At 35.9% G+C, this 21,905-nt stretch overlaps 1 protein-coding gene and 1 long non-coding RNA gene across 2 annotated transcripts in view; one reads left to right on the top strand and one right to left on the bottom strand.

Annotated features, from left to right (window-relative positions):
• SPTA1 (spectrin alpha, erythrocytic 1) overlaps positions 1-21,905 on the top strand; it is an 81,498-nt gene that overhangs the window by 12,781 nt on the left and 46,812 nt on the right. Inside the window, exons 10-22 of the mRNA XM_025045239.1 lie at positions 57-194; positions 789-899; positions 3,008-3,085; positions 3,233-3,388; positions 4,522-4,726; positions 6,106-6,287; positions 6,743-6,986; positions 10,811-10,933; positions 13,249-13,466; positions 14,277-14,369; positions 18,530-18,667; positions 19,891-20,042; positions 20,754-20,940. Coding sequence (XP_024901007.1) covers positions 57-194; positions 789-899; positions 3,008-3,085; positions 3,233-3,388; positions 4,522-4,726; positions 6,106-6,287; positions 6,743-6,986; positions 10,811-10,933; positions 13,249-13,466; positions 14,277-14,369; positions 18,530-18,667; positions 19,891-20,042; positions 20,754-20,940 — 2,025 coding nt within the window. The remainder of the gene's footprint in view (positions 1-56; positions 195-788; positions 900-3,007; positions 3,086-3,232; positions 3,389-4,521; positions 4,727-6,105; positions 6,288-6,742; positions 6,987-10,810; positions 10,934-13,248; positions 13,467-14,276; positions 14,370-18,529; positions 18,668-19,890; positions 20,043-20,753; positions 20,941-21,905) is intronic.
• On the bottom strand, positions 16,345-20,529 carry LOC112478138. The gene is made up of 3 exons (XR_003045712.1): positions 20,505-20,529; positions 18,504-18,825; positions 16,345-17,754 (listed from the first exon to the last, which is right to left on the bottom strand). It is a non-coding gene; the product is annotated as an uncharacterized LOC112478138 (long non-coding RNA).

Below are 21,905 nucleotides of genomic sequence, written 5' to 3'. Positions count from 1 at the left end.
AGAATAAAATAATTAATTAAATATCTCCCTTGTACATTATCTCTTCCTTTCCAAAGATGGCAATACTTGATAACAACTGGGCTGCCCTGAAGGAACTGTGGGTCAGGTGTCATCATCAGTATGAGCAGTGCTTGAACTTGCACCTCTTCTACCGTGACAGCGAGCAAGTGGACAATTGGATGAGTAGACAAGAGGTAATAAGAGGAGTTCAGCAAGTGTCCAGAAATCATTTCTTTACTCTTCATTTGTCACCATGACTACTACCAACACCCTCACAAACACTTCTGAGGTCCTAAGTTTGTCCTAGGAACTGGAGAGTGAACCACAAAGAGAAGAAAGCTCCTATAATTCCTTCATGGACAAATGCATAGAAAAAATACCTAAATACGTAGAAGAGGGATTTTAACCTCAAATGAACATAAGGAAAAATTAATATCAAATTGATAAGAGATCAAGAAGAGAAAATTGTGATGAGTCAGGCAGGGTTAACCAAGAGATTTTCTGGAGGATGTGAGTGGTCTTCTTGAAGCAGCTTTGACTGCTCAGAATAGTGCCTAGATTGGCTGAGAGAATTCAATGTGAATAACCTAGAGACAAAGATGATAAAGTTGTGTGAGAGGTTTGGAAAAAACTCTTAAGCTCTACCTACTCTACTGTTTTGTGATAATTCCCACCTTGTTCCCCAGCTCCCTCACCTCCTTCTTTAGTCCTTGTCTTAGAGATATATCCAAAGGGAATGTTTCTCACCATTGAGGCACAGCTGAGGTATGTTTTTCTGTCTTCTACAGGCATTTTTGGAAAATGAGGACCTGGGGAACTCCCTGGGCAGTGTAAAAGCCCTTCTTCAGAAGCATGACGACTTTGAAGAAGCCTTCACTGCCCAGGAGGAGAAGATTACAGTAAGAAATGGGCCCTGGTTTGGGCGTTGGCTTCATTTCAATGAAGTCAATATCATTTGTATATATCATTTCAATCAACACTTATCCTTAGAATCATTTCTGTAACTATCAGACATTATGTAAGGATTATTTTTAAGAGAAAACATCCAGAAAAACAATAATACTTATTTTTAACAATACATATCTTCTTCTATGAAGCATATTTAGAAAGTTTTTCAAGATTTCATGACATGCTGTTTCGACATGCTCTGCTCAAATTTTGATGAAGTTCATGATTGTCTTTTTTATTTTTTCATTCTAAATAGAAGCTATTGGATACATATTTGATATAGAATTATTTCTTTAAAAAGTTCGAAATATATTTTTTGAAGTTTTTCTTCTCTTGTAGTATCTCTATTAGTTTTCTCTAACAATATTAGGATATCTAAGTAATATGTATTCTTTGCTTTTATTAGCATATCTTCATTTTTGTTCTTCTCATCTAATGCTACTACAATTTTTCTGTGAACCTTAAGTTACACTGTCCCAGAAAAATTGGCCAACATATAAGCAGGGCTCAGAGAAGTGTAAGAAAAACTTTATGGGTCAATATATTGTATGTCTTTGTCTCCTAAGATAGTGCTGGTTTAAACTCACATATATGCGTACATACCACCACCACCACAACAACAAAAATAACAATCAAATTCTAAGTCTTCCCTGTTAAAGTTTAGTCAATACAGAGCTTAATATCATCCTTTATTATTACATACACTTATTCTGCCAATTCTTATCGATAAAAGCTAAAGGTATAAAATAATTTTATTGTTTATAAAATACTATCATTCATTTTAGATTATTTTCTCATTCTTATTTAATTATCAATCTTTACCTCTAGTAATTTTGGGGGGGGGGGCAGAAGGTGGGTTCTGAATAAATATGATTACAAATTTATCTCTGCAATATTGGACTTCTCTCTTTATATAGCTGGAGATATAGATATAGGTATAAATATAAGTACATGTAATAGATGAAGGTTAAATAATAGAGGTAGATATATACATACATAATACATACATACATGACGATAGATAAATGATAGACAGATAGATGATATATAGGTGATAGATAAATAGATGAAAGATAGATAGATAGATAGATAGATAGATAGATAGATAGATAGATGATAGATCAACTGGGCATTGGACATGGCTATGTCAATATAGTGCTTGTCCATGAAGATTTAAGAAGAGATCAATATTCACCTTTCAGTGACATCAGAATTCATTTACTATAACCAAGATATTAAACATATTGTAGCATGCTTGGAATGCTCTGAGCCTTTTGAATAGCCCCAGGCTTAGCACTGGTGCCAAGTCTAAATCTACATCAAACTGGTGAACACCACTCACCCCACTCTGGTGATTTGGTAAGAATTCCCAGCCCCAACTCATGCACAGTTAGAAGCTTTACCTGTGGCTGGTATTGGTCCACGCTGCAGTGTTTCTTGGACAAAATGCAGGGGTCTGCAGGCTCCAAGTGAGCAAGTGCTGGTCTCAGTGTGACTTGAAACTTTTGCTGAGTGAATTAAATGGCCATTTTCAGATTACAACAGGGCACCACCTAATTAGCCCCACAAATGGCACAATCAAAGGATGTTCTCGGCAGGTAATAGAAGCCCCTGGGGCAAATCCCTCTCCGTGGGGATTTGAATGTCAAATTTAATTGAAAAGTAAAAATTAAAAATAGAAAATTAGCTATAATGTAATTTCAGGCTGAAGTTTATCTTCCAAACTGGACAGGAGGAAGAATCCAGACATTGTACACTTGAAACAAATATAATATTGAATGCCAACTGTAATTAAAAATTTAAAATAATAAATACAAATAAAAGTATGCAAATAGATGATAAATAAATTTCTGTTAATTTAAAAATATATATATTGTGGCATGGAGAGGCTAATTGACTTGATAAGGTATATATTTTGAAATACGATTTATAACAAATCAGAAGTAAGCACTTCTCCTATGTTACCATGCTTACTTCTTTGAACAGCTATTCAAAATGTGAGCAATACTCAGTTGTCACTGAGGGAAAACAACTCTGTTTTATTTATTTATTTTTTTAGACATTAGACAAGACTGCAACCAAATTGATTGACAATGGTCATTATGATTCAGAGAACATCGCTGACATCCGAGATGGGGTATGTTCAAGGGCTCAGATGTGTGTCTGCCTGTCTATGCACCAAGAGTCAAGGGAATTGTTGGGGGAATGATAACTAATATAGGCAATGATTCTCATGTGTCCATATTGAGTTTTGCTGACAATGAGTTTGCTTGTGGTTTGGCAGCTATTGGCCAGGCGAGATGTTCTACGTGAAAGGGCTGTCACACGACGCAGATTGTTGGAGGATTCGTTGCTTCTGCAGCAATTGTATCAGGACTCAGATGACCTGAAGAACTGGATCAACAAGAAGAAAAAGTTGGCAGATGATGAAGATTACAAGGTAGGCAGGGTTTTCCAGTCTAGGTCATATTCATCAGGACTTAGTTTCATAGAGCTTTCATAGTCTTAGAGCTGAAAGGACCATAGCTGATAAGCCTCATTTCATAGATGAGGAGACAGAGTCTCAGAGAAGGGCAATGACTCCCCTAAGGCTATATATCTAGTTAAGAGCCAAGAATTTTGTTTTCGTATAGCCTGCTCCCCATCACCCCTTTACTCTGACACAATTCCCAATGGTGCTTAATCGAATGAGGTAAGGAAGGGACTGTTCTTTATTTAGCTATTTCTTGTCTCTTTATACATATTCAGCTCCACTCTGCACTCTTATAGTAGAAACACATTGTATCTAAGCATAACATACATTCAAATTTACTGAAAGTTACTTGGAACTGAAAAGTAACTTGTATTGGTATAATACAGACTTACACAGTTTTGCAGCTAGAAGGGAAGAGCTCCTAATTTTACAGATGAGAAAACCAAGAAAATGAATTGTGAAGTCAATTGTCTTAAGTTATCCCATTATTAACAAGGCAGTTTAATGTAAAGGTTAGAGGCATGAATTCTCGAGAAAGTAAACCTGGGCTTAAAGTTTTTCCCTCTTCTATTTTAGTTTGTTACTTTGGGAAATTCCTGAATTATCATTTTGTCTTAAATGTATACCTCCTATCCTTTTGTTCTTATATCTTTATAGAACTATGAGAACTATTACCTTATCTGTAACTTTTATTCTATAAAACTCAGCAATATGTGCTTATATTCTTTAGAAGAGTTATGGTTCCAGTGAATTTAGGGTAAACAGATCTTTTCTATATGGGACAAAAGGTCGAATGGTACACATACTAGGACAGAGATAAAAAGTTTTTATCTTTCATGACAGCTCTGATTGCTATTTCTTTCATGGAGTGTCATATTCAAATGATCTTCATTTTATTTTGTTCTTTGGATTCCATGTATAAGTGGGTTGGGGGACTGGGTTTCCTAATATTATCTGGCTTTATACTTGGACAAGTACAGTTTCTCCCTTCTATCTTTTTATTAAAGTTAAATTTATATGATAAATAACTCTTGTCCTCAACATGTTTGCCTCTCATTCTTCAAGTAACAGTTTCCTTTTATTTTTTCATCTTGTGTCAGGATACACAGAACTTGAAAAGCCGGGTTCAAAAGCAGCAAGTATTTGAAAAAGAATTGGCAGCTAATAAGATCCTACTCAATAACCTAGAGAAAACTGGCCAGGAGATGACTGAAGGAGGCCACTATGCCTCTGACAGTGTGGCTGCTCGTGTTAGTGAAGTTGAAAGCCTCTGGAAGGAATTGCTGGAGGCTACAGCACAGAAAGGTTAGAAAAAGAGGTTTTATTGAAAGGCTAATACCTAAATTCTGAAACCTAACATTTTCATCTTTACCATCTTGAATTTACCTGGTGACCTCTATGAGAAGAGATGCTATTCATTTTCTTTTTTGTTTTTTCTTTAATGGTCAAGAAATTTTAAATTCATCACACCATATATTTATACAATTTTATGTTTTCTTCATGTATGTAGATTTTTAAAACTAAAACTACTTTTTTTCCCCATTTTTTCCCACTTTTTAATTTTTTTTTTTTTGAAAATACTTCAGGAACCATGAATTCTATATTGTCCATACACCTTAAACTACTGTCCTTAAATTCAGATTTACATATTTTAGTTCTCTAGACATGACAAGATATTATAATCCAGGTTAGTAAATTGGACATTAAAAGACTGTCGGTACCACATGTAATGTTCCTATAATATTTTGTTTTTATAAATAGGGCTTAATGACTTGTTGCTTTTTTCACCTATCTTAAAGTTTTCAGGCTCTGCTGTAGCTCTTTAAAAATGTTTTATGTATCTACTGGAATATCTACATACATATAACCTCACCTCTTACTGTAGACAATCAATTACCATTATTCATACAAATAACGAGGTTCTCTTATTAATATTTTCCCAATGTTCTTTTACAGATGATAAACATTATCTGTAGATATGATTCTGCCCTGGTTATAGAAGAGATACTGATTTTATTGGACATCATTTTGATATTTTGGTTTAGGGAAAAAAATCCAACTTGACTGTAACAATAAGAAATCACTAGTACTCCCTACCATTAAGAGATACAGTAATTGCTTTGCAGAAATAATAAAAATAATTGCTATAAAGTCATAGAATAAAGTTTGTCTGAGAACTGTGTGCACAATAAAGATATTTTCTGGAAAAGAAAATTCTGAGGCATGTCTTGTGATGAAGGCCAGGCACTAAGAGGGGGGCTAGCGAAGTTCTGAGAACAACATTATAAAAATACACTTCAAAATCTCAAACTGAGAGAACCCCAAGTTTTATACTTCTCTTGGAAAGTGAGGTGTTTGGATTTGAATCTCTTTGAAAAAGAAGTCTTAATAGAGAGCAAGGAATTACATATGAAAATACCCAAGCTGTTTATAATCTAACACATTCACTAGGGAAATGAACTTATTGTTTATATTTGTTTTGAGAATCATACTGTATTCAAAAACAAATACTTTCAAAATCTACATATTTAAGGTAATTTCTTGTGTAATCACAGATATTACAGTTATATTTCCCCCACTGGAATTTCAAATTATTATATTGATCCTTAAGTTGATAGAAGGTATGTTATTATATAATGAGGAGCATTTATGGTACCTATCTTATACTTAATGTCTTCTCTCAGGGACCCAGTTGTATGAAGCTAATCAGCAGCTGCAGTTTGAAAATAATGCAGAAGATCTGAAGTGCTGGCTAGTGGATGCAGAGAAGCAGGCTACCTCTGAGGATTACGGGAAAGGCCTAGCTGATGTACAGAATCTACTCAGGAAGCACAGCCTCTTGGAGTCTGGTGTGGCTGCTCGTCAGGTTTGTTGCTAGCTCTTTGACCAGTTGTAGGCCATAACACCTGCATATGCTCTAAGCAAATTCATAATAATAAGTAATTATTATTAAAAGAGAAGATCAAGAAACTAAACGTAAAAATTCAAAAATTTTAGCTGGTAAACAACTTCTTCCCAATATTTTCTCTAATCTAGCCATTCTTCCTGTTGCCTGGTATCTCTTGTAAGAATCCCATGGCTGTAGTTCTGGTTTCTCCAATTTCATTGGCACGCTCTATAAGTAGGTTGTCATTTCTGAAATATGGCTTAAAAACTACTTTCCTATAAATAGTTCTCTTAGCTTGATGAAATGATCTTCAATGAGACAATTCCTCCCACTCCATATCATTGATTTAATTCGATGACCTAACACAGTGAATATGGGAACTGATTCTCTCCATGGTCTCCCCACACCAAACACCCATTTAATTTCTCTCTCAGGATCAGGTAGACATCCTCACAGACTTGGCAACATATTTTGAAGAAACAGGCCATCCTGATGCTGGGGATGTACGGGCAAGGCAAGAGAACCTAGTGTCCCAGTTTGAAGCCCTAAAAGAGCCACTGGCTACCCGGAAGAAGAAGCTCATTGACCTTCTTCGCCTACAACAGATTTGCAGAGACACAGAAGATGAGGAAGCCTGGATCCAAGAAACAGAACCTTCAGCAGCTTCCACTTACCTTGGTTAGTGCAGCCTGAGAAAGCTGAGTCATAAGGAATACTCCAAGGTCTGCAGATTGTTTGAATTTGCGCTCAGATTTCTCTCCTACACTCATAAAAATGTTTTCGATCTTCCTTAAGAAGATTTAAAAAAAACCTCATAATTAAAAGTTTACCTTCTAAACCCAGAAGTGGACAGGGCCATGAAATTAAAGCCTCTGGAAAGAGCTAGACTGCTCAGATTTTTGCTACTTGCTTTAACGTAAGTTATTGCCAAGGTCCTTGGCTGAGCAGCCATGGTTAGTGTCTGAGGTACCAAGAGGTTTGTCTATATTGTCAGGGGCTCCCTTTTTTTTTCTTCTAATTTCCTTCTGTCATAAATATTTGACTCCCTTTACCCCTACTTACCTCCGCCTTTCCCCTCCCTTCTGGTAACCACTAATCCACTGTCTGTGTCTCTGTCACATTTACTTGTTGTTTTCAGTTTTATATCCCACAGATAAGTGAAATCATGTGTTTCAACTTTTTCTGTCTGTCTTATTTAGCTTAGCATGATAATCTCAAGATTCATCCATGTTATTGCAAATAGAATTATTTCATCTTTTCTTATGGCTGAGTAATATTCCATTGCATATATGTACCAATCATGTATCAAAGGACACTTTGGTTGCTTTCATGTCTTAGCCACTGTGAATAATGCTGCATTGAACATCAGGGTGCATATATCTTTGCAGATAAATGTTTTCAGTTTGGGGGAGTAAATGCTCAGAAGAGGGATTGCTGGGTCATATGGTAATTATTTGAGAAACCTTCATACTGTTCTCCACAGTGGCTGTACCAATTTGCATTTCCAGCAGCAGTGTATGAGAGTTCCTTTTTCCATACAACCTCTCCAACACTTATTATTTGTCGTTTTGATGATAGCCATTCTAACAGGTGTGAGTGGTATCTCACTGTGGTTTCAATTTGCATTTCCCTAATAAGTAGTGAAATTGAGCGTCCTTTCATGTGTCTGTGGACCAATTGTATGTCTTCTTGGGAGAATTGTCTATTCTGGTCCTCTGCCCATTTCTTAATTAGATTTGCTGTTGTTGTTAAGTTGTATATATTTTGGATATTAAGCCCTTGTCGGAGACGTTGTTCACAGTTATATTCTCTCATTTGGATGGTTGTCTTTTTGTCTTGTTAATGATTTTATTTACTGTGCAGAAGGATTTTAGTTTTATATAGTCCCATTCATTATTTTTGCTTTTACTTCCTTTGCCTTTAAGGTCAGTTTTATAAAATCTTTTCTAAGTCCAAAGTCCATGAGTTAAGTACCTAGATTTTCTTCTAATGGAATATTATTTCAGGTCTTATTATTCAGGCCCTTGATGCATTTGAGTTCATTTTGGTGTATGATGATAGACAGCAGTATAGTTTTATTTTTTTTTCATGTGGCTTTTTTTTTTTTTTTTTAGACAAGGCAACCCTTGGTTGACCTCACAGATTACAAGGAACTTGTCAGCTCACAATCCCTTATTTTTTATTTATTCATTTATTATTTTTTTATGCCTACAGCACCTGGTCTTCCTAGGTGGTCTCCCATACAAATATTAATGAGGCTTGACTCTGCTTAGCTTCCGAGATCAGACGGGATCAGGCTTGTTCAGGTTGGCATGGCCGTAGACAACTTTCCAAATTTCTTAGCACTATTTTTTGAAGAGGCTTTCTTTCTCCATTGTATGTTTTGGCTTCTTTGTTGAAAATAACTTGCCTGTATATTGGGGTTTAGTTCTAAACTTTCAATTCCATTTCATTGATCTGTATGTCTGTTTTTCTGCTAATACCGTACTTCTGTATTATTGTCCTTTGTAGTATAATTTGAACTTAGGCAAAGTGATATCTCTGGCCTTGCTTTCATGCAAATCTGAAGATTTTTTGTTTTATTTCTTTAAAAAATTCCATTGAAATTTTTATTGGAATTCAATTAAATCTACATAATGCTTTAGGTAATATGTCATTTTAACTATGTTGATTCTTCCAATCCGTGAACCCTAATATCTTTCCACTTCTTTGTGTCTTCTTTAATTGATTTTAATACTGTCTCAGTTTGAGTGTATAGTTTTTTCACATACTTTGTTAAGTTTATTTTTAGGTATTTTATTCTTTTTGTCACAATTGTAAAAGGAATTTTTTTTTTTCTGAAAATTCATTGTTAGAGTATAGGATCACTATGGATTTTTGAACTTTGATTTTGAATTCTGAAACTCTTATTGTATTGGTTTATTATTTTAAATAAATTTTAAGTGGATATTTAGGGTTTTCTATATAGAGAATCATGTCATCTGCAAAAAGTGACATTTGATTTCTTCATTTTCTCTTTGAATGTCTTTTCTTTGTTTTATCTCTCTCTCCTTTTTTTTTTTTTTTTGGCCCAATTGCTCTAGTTAGGCTTTCTAATATTGAATAACAGTGGTGATAGAGGACACCTTTGTCTTGTTCCTGATCTTAGAGTGAAGGTTTTTAGTTTTCACCATTAAGTATGACATTAGCTGAGAGTTTGTCGTATATGGTCTTTATTATGTTAAGGTACTTTCCTTCTATACTGATTTTGTTAAGTGTTTTAAACATAAATAGATGTTGTATCTTGTTGAATTCATTGTCTGCATCTAATATGATCATATAATTTTTATTCTTTATTTTGTTTGCGTGATATATCACATTAATGAATTTGCCTATGTCAAACCATCCCTGTGCCCCTGGGGTGACGCCCACTTGATCATGATGTATAATGTTTTTACTGTGTTGTTATATTAAATTTGCTAGTATTTTGTTTAGGATTTTTACATCCGTGTTTATAAGAAATATAGGTCTATAGTTTTCTTTTTGTGTGTGTTATCTTTACCAGGTTTTTGTATCAGGGTAATGACCAGAGGGCTCCCTTTTCTAACTATATGGGCTATAGTAGCAGATAAAGTACACATTTTCTTCATTTAGAAGCTATTAGTTCATTATTGTCAGTACCAGGACACTTGTATTGAAATATAAATACAATGCATATTTACTATGCATTTACTGGAAACAACTATGAGAGGATGGACAATGGTGACAGTGGAGGACTAGTCTGGGAAAACTTCCTAGAAGAGAAAAGATCTCTTTGAAGGGTGGATGGGCATAGACATTTTCTAGAAAGGCATTTAGTGTGAAGTATAGAGAAGGAAATTTTGGAGAAAAGAGAGATAAAGTGTGATAGGGAGACAGGAAAGATGAACTGGGGATCTTAGAAAATGGAAGAAATAAACAATATGTATTTATTATGTGCATGTTAATGTTAAGCAATGAGTGAGGCACTTTAATAAGTAATTTTTTGTCCATACCAACAAAACTTTTATAAGTAATTTATAAGTAATTTTTGTCCATACCAACAAAACTTCAAAGCTAGTAACATTGTGCCACTTTTATGGTGGAAAAAACCCTAAGTTTAGAGAATTTAATAACTTCCTAAGATGTGGAAATGAGAAGTGGAAGATACTGATTCTTATACCACAGTATTCTGAAATAAAATTGGTTGCATAATATTAGAAGTTTCAGTTGTAGAGTTACTTGCCTTTCTACCTATCTTTCAAAGAGAATAATGATTTATTTATTATTTTTTTGTCCAAAAATGAATTGAATTTTCTTAGTATAAGGAGGCAAGGAGAAAAAGAAAGCTAAGCAGAATAAAATCAGACAAATGCTACAAATTTCAGGAAGCCCATGTAATGATTAAAATCTCAAAGGAAAGAACTTGTAGCTCCAAGGGTTACAGGAGTAGAGTTACTTTACACTAGAACAATACAATACCTTGAAATTATTTTTCTCTGTAGGAAAAGACCTGATTGCCTCCAAGAATCTTCTGAATAGACACGAAGTCATCCAGGCTGACATTGCCAGCCATGAGCTACACATACGGGTGATAACAGAGAGGGGAAACAAAATGGTAGAGGAAGGTATGTATGACTCGGATCGGATTGAACAATAATCTTTTTGCCAAATTTATTAGGAAAGTCTGTTCAACCTTAGGGCCTCAAGGGAATTTAAAGATATCTGATTCACCTTCTCATCCAATGCAGAAATTTCCCTTTGGCATTTCTGATAGATACACTGTTTGTATATTCTAATAATAGGAAGCTACCTACCTCATTAGCTGGCCATTTCTATTTTTTTTATAGGGCCAAAATTATTAAAATAATTATCCTATTAATCAATATGATTTTCTGTAGAAGTTACAGATTTAAGAATTTAAGTTACAAACCTCAGTAACATAAATCAGATGCTTTTCCCATATGGGAACTTCAAAACCTGTAAAGACATGTCTTAGATTCCTAATGTTTTACAGTCTTTATTGTTAATAGCACAATTTCTTTATATAGTCTCAATGTCTCTCTTCCTCCTGGTCTCCCATCTTCAGAAATCCCTACTGCTTAAATATAATGTTCAGAATCAAACATCGTATACAAAGTGATTTAAAAGTAAATTACTTATAGCCAGTATCAAACTATCAAAAGTATGGTTTAAAATTCAGATTGCTGAACAAACGTTCAGATCTTAATTGAATGATTCGAACCTAAATATGTTTATTTGGGATTCCTATTTTACTATAGGGACTCTTTTTTTCTTGAAATCTCTAGCTGTAATTGTGGATTTTATCTATTGTTCTTTTCAATTCTATCACTTTTGTTTCATGTATTTTGATGCCCTATTATTGCATGCATACACATTTAGGCTTGTTATGTCTTCTTGATGCATTTAAATCTTTAGCATGATATAGTCCTCTTTTAACATGATATAGTCCTCTTTATCCATGGTGATACCCTGAATGTTACATTGTGCAACTATAACATAGCCATTCTGTCTTTGATTCATGTTTGTGCAATATGTATTTCTTCATCTTTTTGCTTGTATTCTGTTTTGTTTGTTTGTTTGTTTGTTTTTGATTTTTTTTGGTTAAAGCAGATTTCTTATAGAAAGCATATAGTTAGACTTTGTTTTTATTTTATGCAATCTGGTAATCTCTCCCTTTTAATTTGAGCATTGAGACAATTTACATTTAAAGCATTTATCAATATAGGTAAGTTTAAATCTAACATTTTGCTATTTGTTTTCTCTTTGTCCATTAGTTTCTGATTTCTTCGGATTAATTGTATATTATAATTTCATTTTAATTCCATATTTGTTTATCAGCTATAGTTCTGTGGTGTGTATGTGTACATGCATGCATGCATATGTTTATTCTATGATAGTGATTCTCTAATTTTTGTTTTGTGGTTTTCATAATGCTGATAAGATGTAATTTGCCTATTTCACACTCAGTCTTTTATAAGTGTACAGCAAAGTCTTCTGGAGTCTACATGATGTGTGATAAGGCCATTGCTCTAATGGTTATGAAATATATACATGTGTAATCATTTAAAATTTTTCTGTTTTGACTTTTAATATGATAACTATCCATAGATATTACCATGTAAGCAAAGCTTAAAGGGGTTCCCAATAATTTATAAAATTATAAAGCTATTTTTGGAGGAAAAATTTAAGAGTAATCAGTCTAATACTCTGGGGGACCTTTCTACATAGCTTCGAAGCTCTATCTCTGTGTAGCACCTTTCTTTTCAGTATTCTGTTCCACAGACTGTAGCTGTATTGTCTTCTTCCAACCATGATATCTGTCTCCTCACCTCAATGTGACTGCTAGTTCTGCAGTTCTTAGCACTACAGCCTAGAAACTGTGCCAGGCATAAACTGTGGCTATCATAGGACATACCTCTTTTTTTCCCCCCTTTTCTCAAAAGTCACAATTTTCTACCTATTGTCTGAAAATCATTGCACCTTACAATTCTGTTATCTAGTTGCTTAGGGGCGGAGAACAATTTCTATAGTACAGAGGACTTTATGGGAAGAAATGAAAATCTGCTGAATTTTCTGTTTAGTCTAGAGAATACATGTTTTTGGAATTTGGAGCAGTACCTACTTGTAGGTATTTTGCTTTCATGTCTGTATAACATAGAATGTAACACCCAATTAACCACCATACAGACACACCTACACCACCAAATATACACCCCCTATCCACACTTAGCATCTATACTGATGCTTAATCTCACCTATGGCATTCCAATTCCCTGATGAAACTTAGGTAAAATGTCACACTGAGTACCTACAGCATCATCCTCATGCCTCTCTTTCTCTCTTCCAGGTCTTCAAAAGAATTGAAGTGTAGTAAACATTAATGAGGGTAACACTCACTTTTTCTATAACTACTCCATAGGACACTTTGCTTCAAAAGATGTGGCCTCTAGGGTCAAGAGTTTGAATGAGAATATGGAGTCTCTTCAGGCTCGAGCTGCTAGACGGCAAAATGATCTTGAGGCTAATGTCCAGTTCCAGCAGTACCTGGCTGATTTGCATGAAGCAGAAGCATGGATTAGAGAGAAGGAACCTATTGTAGAAAACACTAACTATGGGGCTGATGAAGAAGCAGCTGGGGTAAGGCAAAATTGGTGATGGACATTGTCTAGTATTCACCAAATAGTACCATATTAGATTGTGGGACAGTTACAGGTTCTGTTAGATTATTTGGAGGTTCCAGAATGGTAGCCTTTGGACTTTTTTTTTGCTAGAATACCTTCAGAGCTGGCAGAGATCCAAAAATACATTTTCCTAATCCCACTAAAACCCATAGATTCCCTAGAGATTATCTAAACTCAGAAAGGCATGACCAGAGATCCATACCTGTCTTGGTCCCATCTTAAACTTCCCAGAATAAACTTGAGATTTCACAAACCAGCCATGGTTTTAAGATATAGTTATCTTAAATACTTTAATAAAATAAAATCAGGCAGACATATCGGAGCAAGAAGAAAATCAAAGGTTATATTATCTTTTATATCTATTTCTTTGTTTTATTTGTTGTCCTGTGGGAATACAGTAGAGTATTTCACAAACTTTCAGCACTAGAAATAATTGAAATGAGTATCTAAAGTTACGCTGTTTCATCCTACAAAGTAACACTATCAGCAGCACCCTCTTTCAGCTGCAATAGGTGTTCCTAAAATGTTCGTGCACTTTTCACTTCATATTGAGTGAAACAAATATACTGAAATTGTTATTAACTTTTTAACTCCTATTTTCTTGATACTTAAAATTTAGGGTTAAGTCTACGTTAAATAGAAAGTGTCTTTTTCCAGGATGTTAGGAGAAACAGAAAAACTCGAAATTATGCTTGAAACCTTTCCCCCAAGATGCTTACTGTTCTTTCTGTTTTGCTTCCAATAATCTTTCCATCAACAAATCCAGGCTCTTCTAAAGAAGCATGAGGCCTTCCTAGTGGATCTTAATGCATTTGGAAAAAGTATGCAAGCTCTACGAGATCAGGCAGAAGTCTGCCAGGTAAGAAAAACTTAGAGATGACAAGAATCATGATTTTCACAACAGAGGAAAATAAATTCTCTTTATTACTTTTTTTTTTTTCTGTAACCCAGGAAACAATCGCAAAGAAAATAATAAGTTCTATAATTCTTATATGCCAGATTGTAGCATCTTTGTACATCTACAGAAGTTTAGTCCACAAGAATTTCTAGATAAGTGTTGTATTTTGGTTTCCTCTTTTCTTCCTTTTATACTTTCAATTTTCTTTAACATTTCATTTAATTGCATTTCTCCTTCTTGATAGATATGTAGTTATTGCCATATTGTTCTTCACATTTTTTATCTTTTTCTTCTTCCCCCTCTTTCTCTTCCTACTTCTCCTCTTCCTCCTCCTCCTCATTTTTCTTCTAGAAATCTGTTTAACATTTCTCGTTATATTGGTTTGGTGGTAATAAACTCCTTTAGCTTTGTCTTATCTGGGAAGCTCTTTATCTATCCTTCATTTTTAAATGATAACTTTACTGGGAAGAGTAATCTTGCTTGTAGGTCCTTGCTTTTTATCACTTTGAATATTTTGTGCTAATCCCTCTGGCCTTAAAATTTCTGTTGATAAGTCAGCTGACAGTTTTATGGGAGCTCCCTTGTAGGTAACTGCTTTTCTCTTGCTGCTTTTAAATTCTTCGTCTTTATTAACCTTTGACATTTTAATTACAATGTGTCTTGGTGGGGGCCTGGGTTAATTTTGTTTGTAACTCTCTGTACTTCCTGGGTTTTTATGACTATTTTCTTTCAGGTTAGGAAAGTTTTCCATCATTATTTCTTGAAATAGGTTTTCAGTCCTGTGATTTCTTTCTTTTCTCCTTATAACATGAATGTTGTTCACCTATAACATGAATGTTGTTACACTTGATGTTGTCTCAGAGGCCTCTTAAACTTTCCTTTTTAATTTCTTTTTTTTTATTTCGCTGTTTTAATTGAGTGTTTTCTGCCACTTTATCTTCCAAATAGCTGATTCAATTTGATCCTCTGCTTTATTTAATCTACTTTTGATTCCTCTAATATATTTTTATTTCAATTTAGTATTATTCATTTCTGACTGGTTCTCTCTCCATGTTTATGTTTTTATCTCTTTCTTGAAGTTCTCACTTACATCAATGAACATCCTTATTACCAGTGTTTTGAACTCTGCATCTGGTAGATTGCTTGTCTTCATCTTGTTTAGTTCTTTTTCTGGAACTTTATTCCGTTCTTCAATTTAGGATATGTTTTTTTCTCTCTCCATTTTGGCTGCCTGCCTGTGTTTGTTTCTATGTAGTAGATAGGGCTGCTATGTCTCCCGGTCTTATGTAGTGTGGCCTTATGTAGTAGGTGTTCTATAGGGCCCAGTGGTGCAATCTCCTTGGTCAACCGGGCCAGGTGTTCCAGGTGTGTCCTTTCTGTGGGGTGTGTGTGCCTCCTATTGTAGTTGCGTCTTGGTTGCTATATGCACAACAATGAGAATGACTGACCCTGAGGCTGAATGATCGTTAGGACTGACCACAGTGGAGGACCTACTGTGCAGGTGCTGACCCTAAAGAGTTGGATTTACTTTAGCAACACTTGGGTGCCTGATCAGTCTGCTCTCTGGATATGTCATTTGTGGAGGTGGTTGTGTGGTACTCTGATGGTCAGCTTTGGACCACCAGGTATATTGGTTCTGGGGCCCTTGGGAGGGGCTCTGGTGCAGGCCAAGTCCAGCCACTACCTGAACCCTGCCTGAGAGCACTTAGTATAAGGTACAAAGTGATCTGCAGATGGTTGCCACCTGTGCTGTGCTTAGGGTGCCTGGGAGAGGCTCAGCTGTGAACCATGGTTGGTGGCTGATAATGGAAGGCTTGGAGCTGCTTAGCAAGAGATAAGGGGCATGCTGAGATCAGATGCTGCTTGTTTGAGGCTTGTGAACATTTGAGAGATTTTAGGAACGTCTTTAGATGAGACAAGAGCAGGCTGTTTGTATGGAAAAGCCAATGTAAGTGGCTTGAGTCGGCCTGCAGGTTGTGTAAAGTGGGGTCTCAGGGAATCACTAGGGAAAGGTGAATGGGATGAAAAGTGTTAGCCAGGTTATTGGGATCTCAGATATGGTGCCTGCTGATGTGAGCAGGCTGGGTCATGGGAGGGCTTAACAAAAGAATAATGGATTCAGCCTGCATTTCTGTCTAGGAGGAAGCTGCTCCTCTAACCCTTCCCGTGAAGCTAGACAATTTAGTTCCTCCCTGTGTATTTGTAGCACTTTTTCAGCTGCTGCCCCAGTGCTGGAGATCAGAGCAAGAGAGGCCCTCAGAGAGTAAGTTTGTGCATGAGTTCTTTAAGAGGAATGCCTGAGACACCAGCAGCCTTTGGTCTCACTTGGCAACATCTATGCTGGTTTCACAGCCAGAAGTGATGGGGACTTCTTTCCCTGGCACTGGAACCCCAGGCTGGGGAGCCTTGTGTGGGGATGGGACTCTTCAATCCTCAGGGGGTTACCTCTCCACACAAGATATCTCTCCCAATTTTTAACTGCCACACATGGGTTTGGGACCAGCCTGTGTCACATTCTCCTCTCCTACAAGTCTCATTTTGGCTTCTTTTGCATGTCCTTAGTTGTAAAATTTCTGTTCAGCTAGACGTCAGGTGATTCTTCATGATGGTTGTTATGTAGTTTAGTTGTAATTTTGAGGTGGGAGGAGGTGAGCACAGCCTTAACTACGCCGCCATCTTAATTGGAAACCCTTATTTTCTTTCTTCCTTCCTTTCCTTCCTTCCATCCTTAGTTTTTAAACCAACATTTATTAAATATTTACCATGTGCAAACATGAATAAAAGTTAATCTTGATTTGTAGGAAAATTATGGTCTGTCAGGGTTTCAGATATTTAAACAAGTAAGTGCATATAATAGATATATGAACAGGAAAAGTGATTTCAAAAGAAGGAGTATTTCATTTTCTTGAAATAAGAGCATTGAAATATTCAAAACTGACTTATTGTTAACAAAAAAAAAGGTGGTTTACTGTGCAGACAAGGAGGAGAAGAACCTATCTAGTCAATAAGCTATGAGAGCAAATAAACCAGAGCACAAAATAATCAAGTGTATTTGCAAGATAAGAAATGCAAATGGTTGAGAATGTGAGAACGGTTAGTATGCAAGGTGAAAAGGGGTGTTCTGAAGAGTGATGAAGCTAGAAACAACTAAATGATATAAGTATCTCCTGTGTGAAGTAGAAGAGGGAAAAAAAGAAAAAAAATACATTCATGGAATTCTTTCTACTGAGAATCTCTGAATTCATATATTGGGAGTAGACAAAAGACATAGACTCACCATGTCAAATCAATATACATTGGCAAAGCTTCAATGTTGTGCCTTCACCAAGCGTTGCACAATGGCTGCCTAAAAAATAACAGATGGGTTTAAACATTGCATGTTATGAGGAAACATAGTACTTGAAGAACATAAAATCAGTGAAATCTGTAAGGGGAGGTACATCTTCAGCTCCAGTCTGAAGGTATAGGTCATTATGTATGGAGGGGGTGATGTTCTATTTTGTTAAATCTCTCAGAGATATGATATTTGCAGAAAGTAAAATTTAGAGGCTACCTTAAAAACAAATTGCCTGCTAAAGAGAGATACAAGATATTTTATCTAAGTTCATGTTCTCAATTTTTAAGATTCTGTGGCCTTTTTTGTGTTTTAGATAATCCATGTCTAAAAAGAAAATTCATAGTTTCTTTATACAATAATTTATAGGTCAAGGAGTTGGAAAGATTATTAGTGGAGGCCCAGTGAATGGAGAAGGTGATGAGAAATAGTGGGTCTTTAACTTTCTCAAACAATATTCTGAAATGTTGATGTGTATAATCCTTTATTACTTGCTTTGAGAACTGATGACTTAGAGACTTTAATATTTTTCCAACAAACTACATACTCATTTGCTCACTTTGTATTCATATTGCCCAGGCTACCTGTCCTCTGAGAAGTGTTAGGGTGGAGCAATATCTCTGAAAATGGCATGTGATGATTTCTCAGTTATTGGCAGCCATGCAAGAGATTCTAGCTAGAGGCTCCTCTCACCTCGCAGGCCCAAGGACAGCCTCCCACTGTTAGGTTCTACAGAGAGATATTTCCAATGGGTGACTTACATGGTCTACTTCCTGTTTTTGTTTAGCAACAACAGGCTGCACCAGTGGAGAGAGTGGCTCGAGAAGAGAGAGTTGTGGCTTTATATGACTTCCAAGCCCGCAGCCCCCGAGAAGTCACGTTGAAGAAAGATGATGTCTTAACTCTGCTCAGTTCCATCAACAAGGTGAATGCCCCATCAAATCTTTTCTCCATCAACAAAATGGTTCTTCCAAAGTCATTTCCCAAACTTGCCAGATATCCAACATTTTTCTGTTGTCTCTCTTAAATAACCATAATTTATTGAAAGTACCTTTCCTCCAGATATTGTCTAGGATGTTGTACCTATTTGAATTATAATATTAATTACAGTTAACAAAATGAATATTCAAAGATCTTAAGTAATTACCCCATAACATACAAGCTATGAATGGCTGTTCTGTAATATTTAGATATATTACAGGATTAAATTGTCCCTTTCTTTGATCTCTTTACTTGTTTCTCTTCTGTGCCAATATTCCTAGTGATGAAACAATTGTAGTTAGGCTTAGGAGGAGGATGATTGAAGAGAAGTCTTTGTCAACCTGGTTATCTTTGGATCTTATTCCTGTAAGAATGGTGACAAAATATTGAGTACAATTTTAAATATGTATTTTTATAAGAGCTCAAGTAATTTTTTTTTATATTCTAATACTTAACCTCCTAAATAATTAGGAAGAGAAGAAGAGAGTTTGAAATATTGTTACTCTGAGAGGAAGGAAAATTTTAGAGAGGCTAGATGTTTCATTATTAAATAAGTTGTGTACCAATCCCTCTTTCTCTTTGCTTAGTCTTCTTCATTTCACCACATTATTCTCTGAAGAGATTAAATCCAAAGTACTTATCACTGCTCCACACCCAAACACTCTCTGGGGATAAAGGTGACAATTAAGTATATAGTATTCACATAAGTGAATTTCAGGGCAACACAATTTTTAGGAGTTCTGGGAGAGGGATAAGGTGAGAGTTCTTGTACAATATTGTCATACACAGGCGTTCTACTACTAACAAGCCCAGTTTGATTCAGCCTTCGTGGGTTTTGTTTGTTTGTTTGTTTTCTTTTTTATTTCTTGTGGACAAAATGCCCCAGAGGAGAACTATTTTTAGTTTTTGCAAACCTTGTGAAAGTTAAAGGTCTAACATCAGCTATGTCAGATTCCTTGATTTTAGAGGCTTATCTATGAAATTCCTGCAACTCCATATTTATGTTCTTTGTAATACTTGAAAATTATATGTCCCCAATAAGTGATGGGTTTGCTTTTCTTGGCTATCAGCCTGTGGCTGTGCTTAGAGACTGAGGAGAGTTGAAGCCTCTCTTATTTGTGGTTTTTCCAAGAACTAAAGAAAGAGTTGGGATCTGTTCTCCCTCAGGACTGGTGGAAGGTGGAAGCTGATGATCACCAGGGTTTTGTGCCTGCTGTCTACATCAGGAAACTGGCCCATGATGAGTTTCCTATGCTTCCACAGCAGCGGCGAGAAGAACCAGTCAACATCACTGAGTGCCAGGAACAGATTGAGAACCAGTAAGTTCTTGAGCCTGGAGAACTGGACAGGTGTTTGGCCAAACATTTCCTATTAGCCAGAGTCACTTTTCATGACTGCATCTGTTAGTTTAAAGATGCCTTGAAAATTCATAAATATTAAGAGCTGAAAGTAAACTTAGAGTCCTTTAAATATTTTAGTTTTTATATAAGGAAAGGGAGGCCCAGTACCATTAAGTTAATCACCCAAGGTTAACAGTTAATACAGTCATGTCTTCGGACTCCCTGCTCAGCATTCTTTCAAGGTTATCTAAAGGTCTTCTGACTTTCATATGAATTTTGTTTGCTATGCCAGGCTGCTTCATATCCAGTTGTCAGCAGGCATGCCAAAATTTCTGTAGAAATTTTTTAGGATGTTGCCAGTCACACTATTGGAACATTGACATTTTTATTATGGAACATTCTGGGTTTGTCTCTCTGCTCTTAATGCTATTTTTCTTCTACCTTTATTTTCTCCTCTCCTTTCGTGTACTTCTTTTGATTTCTCTCTCTCTCTCTCTCTCTCTCTCTCGCTCTCGCTCTCGCTCTCGCTCTCGCTCTCGCTCTCGCTCTCGCTCGCTCTCTCGCTCTCGCTCTCGCTCTCGCTCTCGCTCTCTTTGTCTCTTTCATTCTCTTTCTCACCCTACCTCTACTCTTCTTTGTTTTCTCCCTCCGTTATTGCATGTTTCCTATTCTCTTCATTTATCCACCTAGGTACCACTCCCTTCTTGATCAAGCAGAAGAATGTAAGTGTCGTCTATTGCAATGTTACAATGAGTTTTTGCTGGCCTATGAGGCAGAAGACATGCTGGACTGGATCCGAGATAAAAAAGCAGAAAACACTGGGGTAGATCTAGATGATGTTTGGGAGCTGCAAAAAAAGTTTGATGAGTTCCAAACGGTGAGAAAGAGGGACTGCTTCCATTAGACAGTTTTTTGAGATTATCATTGTTTCCTTTCATCTCACATCTCCTAAGTAAGTCTTTAATTTCACATTTGTTAAATATCCTCCCCAAAGCCACTGAGAGTTCCAAAATTTACAACTTTCTTTGGGTATTGTAGGTTCAAGGAAAATTCAGAGGGAAGTAGCTACCTTAATTTTGCAGCCTGCAGTTTCTGCTACCTCCAAGTCTTGCAGGGAGTGCTGCTCTCCCTGAATTCTTCAAAACTTGCTCTATATTATACTGTGTTCCTGATGCCCAGATTGAGATGTGATGTTTTTGGACTCTGTGAAAAGTCTAATTTGGGGGCAGAAGTTGGGTGGGAAGATGGGAAGAACAACCTGACTTTATAACTAGACAGTTTCTAAGTTTCTGCCTACATAAAACCTTTCCATTCTCCTTTATTCTGACTCATTTTATTATTTTAATTAACGATGAGCATAGCCCCCCTTTTTTTCTACTGGTAGTTTCCATATGGAATTCAAAGTGTTGTAAATAGATTAGATAGATAGATGACAGAGAGAGAGAGAGAGAGAGAGAGAGAGAGAGAGCGAGATATTATATTTTATTTTGGGGGACTATATAAAGAGAAAAGTGAAAGAAAAGGAAAGAAGTAAAACTATAAAAAGAACACCAGGAATGACATTTTCATGGAAAAACTTATTGAAAGGTTATTGTATAAAGCAATGAACAATATTGTCACTGTAGACATTGTGATGAGCTTCCTAGAGTTGTTTCTTACAGCATACTTTAATATAAGCAGGTTGCAACTCTGTTAAGGAAATTTTATAAAAGGTGGAGAAGTTTATATCAGTAGGAAGAATATTATATGTCTCAAATATAGATTCCTTTGTTGGTGTTATTTAATTTAGGAAAAACATTCATGTGTTAGCACCCCACTGTTCTAATAATAGAAGTTTTATAG

This window comes from Pteropus alecto, unplaced genomic scaffold (assembly GCF_000325575.1).
Source record: "Pteropus alecto unplaced genomic scaffold, ASM32557v1 scaffold533, whole genome shotgun sequence".
Lineage (NCBI taxonomy): Eukaryota > Metazoa > Chordata > Mammalia > Chiroptera > Pteropodidae > Pteropus > Pteropus alecto.
This window is presented reverse-complemented; position numbering and strand designations above follow the sequence as displayed.